The sequence below is a fragment of the Pediculus humanus genome, genomic scaffold (assembly GCF_000006295.1).
Source record: "Pediculus humanus corporis 1103172107744 genomic scaffold, whole genome shotgun sequence".
In the NCBI taxonomy this organism is placed as follows: domain Eukaryota; kingdom Metazoa; phylum Arthropoda; class Insecta; order Psocodea; family Pediculidae; genus Pediculus; species Pediculus humanus.
Window position 1 is genome coordinate 54,401 of NW_002987345.1, and position 3,545 is coordinate 57,945.

The 3,545-nt window shown below is 24.4% G+C and overlaps 2 protein-coding genes across 2 annotated transcripts in view; both read left to right on the top strand.

Moving 5' to 3' along the window:
• Positions 1 to 1,050, top strand: part of Phum_PHUM336650 (elongation of very long chain fatty acids protein, putative) — a gene marked incomplete at both ends in the record, with an annotated part of 1,469 nt that extends 419 nt beyond the window's left edge. Inside the window, 3 exons of the mRNA XM_002427654.1 lie at positions 127 to 298; positions 420 to 547; positions 640 to 1,050. Coding sequence (XP_002427699.1) covers positions 127 to 298; positions 420 to 547; positions 640 to 1,050 — 711 coding nt within the window. The remainder of the gene's footprint in view (positions 1 to 126; positions 299 to 419; positions 548 to 639) is intronic.
• A 425-nt stretch (positions 1,051 to 1,475) lies between these two features.
• Phum_PHUM336660 (protein DJ-1, putative) lies at positions 1,476 to 2,461 on the top strand (the record flags this gene model as incomplete). The annotated part of the gene is made up of 4 exons (XM_002427655.1): positions 1,476 to 1,637; positions 1,715 to 1,876; positions 1,955 to 2,150; positions 2,346 to 2,461. The coding sequence occupies 4 exons, from the start codon at positions 1,476 to 1,478 to the stop codon at positions 2,459 to 2,461; spliced, it is 636 nt and encodes a 211-aa protein (XP_002427700.1).
• Positions 2,462 to 3,545: the final 1,084 nt, after the last annotated feature.

Consider the following 3,545-nt stretch of genomic DNA (forward strand, 5'->3'; position numbering starts at 1 on the left):
ACTTGTCACGAGTTGATGTTTCAATGGATCCTGTTGCTATAAGAGTAAGTAAAGTTTTAAATAATAAATTTTACATTGAAATCGAGGGAGGAACAAAAATTCAAAAAATTTTTTTTAATTTAATAGGTGGCTAGCAGTTCATGGTGGTATCATATTTCGAAATATGTTGATTTATTAGATACATTATTCTTTGTTTTAAGAAAGAAAACAAAACAAATGAGCTTCCTTCATTTATTCCATCACTCAACCATGCTTTTTAATAGTTATTTAGGAATGTTATATATTCCAGGAGGCCAAGGTAATATTTATATCTAAAAAAAGTAAATTGATTCGAACATACAGAAAACCATTTCCTATATAAATTTTTTTTAATAGTAATACATGATTAATTAAATATATATATAATAATTGGTTTAAAGCTATCGTCAGTACGTTTTTGAATTCATTTGTTCACGTCATAATGTATTGGTACTATTTGCTTTCGGCTGTCGGACCCAGATTTCATAAATTTCTTTGGTGGAAAAAATATTTAACGATATTGCAACTGGTAATTATATATATATATAAATTTTAATTAATTAATTAAATGTAAACTTGTAAGTTCTTTTTATAAATAATAAATAAATTTGAATATTTCAGACTCAATTTATTACAGTACTCGCTCATGTTTTCCTCGGTTCGATTTCCGGATGCGAAGTACCAAGATGGTTGAAGTTTTATGTAATTTGCTACGTTTCCGTTTTAATCGTTTTATTTCTTAACTTTTACCTTTCCTCCTATAAGAGAATGTCATTGTTAAAAGCGGTCGGTTGTGTTTGCTTTCAAAATCATTTGAAAAAAATACAAAATGAAAATAATGAAAATATCACGACCTTGTTACCCGATGAAAATACTTACGAAACAATAGAATCGACCAAATTACAAGAAATTGGAAAGAGAGAAAATATAAAAACGAAATCACCTTTCACTCTCGTTGGTCGAATGCCTGGCCAAAGCTTTTCAGAAAAATTTTCGGGAGATTTCACTATAGAAAAAAACAAAAACATTTAATAATTTTAAGGTATAAAAAAAAAAAAAAAAAAAAAAAAAAATTAATTTTAATTTTAAATAGATGAAAAAGGTGAAAACTTTGAATTTACTTTATAATTATTTATTTACGAAAAAAAAAAAAAAAAAAAAAAAAGCGTAATTTGTTACAATTGTTATATGCTTAATTTTTATTTTAAAATAAAATTTTTCCCAAATCCATAAAATAATTATTTTAAATAAATAACTATTCGAAATATCTATATACTTTAATTATGAATTAATGAAAAATAAGTGCATTTAATATAATTTAAAATTTTTACTTTTTTCAAACTTGGACATAGTCGCTTTATAATTGAATAAAAGATGCTAAAGTAATTTGAAATTTTACCGTTGCCAACCTAAACCTTTTTCATAGAGTAAAATATAAACAACATTAAGGTCACAGAATGTTTAAAATTTTATCATCGCGAACACCATTTCTTAAATTGATTAATACCGTAAAATTTTATTCTATTACCATGTCAAAAAAATCAGCATTAGTTTTATTATCTGAAGGTAGTGAAGAAATGGAATTTGTCATTTCCGTAGATGTTCTCAGAAGAGCAGGCGTAAGTTTCTTAGTTTTTAAATTATTAAAATTATTTTATAGTTAATAACATGTAAATTTATATTGTCTTCTTTACAGATAAATGTTACTGTGGCCGGTGTTCAAGGAAATGGTGTTCATGATTGCTCGAGACAAGTAAAAATAATGCCAGATTTAAGTTTGGAAGAAGCGATTAGCAAATCACAATATGATGTTATTGTTCTACCAGGAGGATTAAAAGGATCGGAAACATTTGCTAAAGTGAATTTTTTTTTTTAATATTAAGTTATTTTAATTTTTATTCAAACAGATTTTCATAAGGTTATTATTATTTTTTAGAGTTTGCAAGTAGGAAAATTATTAAAAGATCAAGAGGAATCTGGAAAAATGATTGCGGCTATCTGTGCTGCTCCTACCGCTTTAAAAGCTCATCAAATATGTTTAGGAAAAAAAATTACTAGTTATCCATCAACTGAGACTGCTCTAATGGAAGGTCAACAGTATAATTATTTGCAAGATAAAGTCGTTGTCGATGGTTAGTGTAATAAAAATTTTTTATACGATTACTATAGAATATAATATTTTATATTCTTTAAAGAAAAACTATTTTATCTTAGTAAAATTCAAAAAGGAATATTGTAAAAAGTTAGATAAAATGAAAAATAAATCGAAGTAAATCATAATATTAAATTCTATTGGGAAAATTAAAATTTCTATATATTATTTGCAGGTAATTTAATTACAAGTCGTGGACCTGGTACTGCCTTTGATTTCGCTTTATCTATAGTTGAAAATTTAGTTGGAAAAGATGTTGCCGATACAGTGTCAAAACAACTTCTTCTATAGAGATTAGCAATAAATTTGTAATTTATAAAAAATTTCACATAAAATTAAAGAAAATATTGTCTTTTATATGAAATATATTATTTTATTATTATTAACAAATTTTAATAAAAAATTTATTAAGAAGTATTTCCCTATATTTAAATCGAGACCTAGAAAATTTAAAATTAAATAAAAAATTTAAAATAAAATTTTAATTTGTATGTTTGAAACTGAAAGCAATTTTTAAACATTTGAAGAAATGAAACACCATCAAACATTTACATTGAATTAAAATTTAAAAATTTCCTCTTAGACAAAGCCATTTTAATACATTAATAAGCATAATATGTTTTTATTTGTAATTATTATTGGTGTGCCTCTCGATAAACGATTTATAATTCGGGTTATAATTTCGTTAATTGTCCTTAATAAAAAGCCACCATATTTACCTATAAAAATCACAAGCAATCGATTTATTTTCATCCAATCAAATCATTTGAAACGACCGTTAGAAAGCTCAATTTATTTCAACGTGTTGGGCGCAATTTCCGTTGAGGTAAGGTTAAAGATTGTTTACGGAAAATAAGTGTTGTTGAAAAAAATTTTTTTTTACCGCAGATATTTTATTGGAAAAAATTTCTAATTAATTTTGTAAGTTATTATACATATTAACGATACAATTAAAAATGTTTTTTCCTGGGTTTTAATTAAATTAACATTTACAAATAATATTATTTACTAGTTAACGTTTCGATTAAAATGGTCGTCTTGACTTTGTTGATTTCCGAATATCAAATGTTAATAGATGAATATATTGAATATGACATTTTTTTTGTTAATAAAAGCTATACGATAAAACTTGTGCCATCTTTTATTTAGAAATTAATATGTCGCTGAGAATATATACATGAAAAATGTGATCAATTTTAATTTTCTCAATAAATTTTTTTTTAATAAACGTTATTATATTACTTTGATTTTTTCAAATATGGAAAAATCGAACATCTTTCGCAACAATGAATATAACGAACGCCATTTTTTATTCAATTCGGGATAGGGTTTGTCCTTATTTTTGAGGTAATTTTTTTTTTTTTTTTTTTTTTTT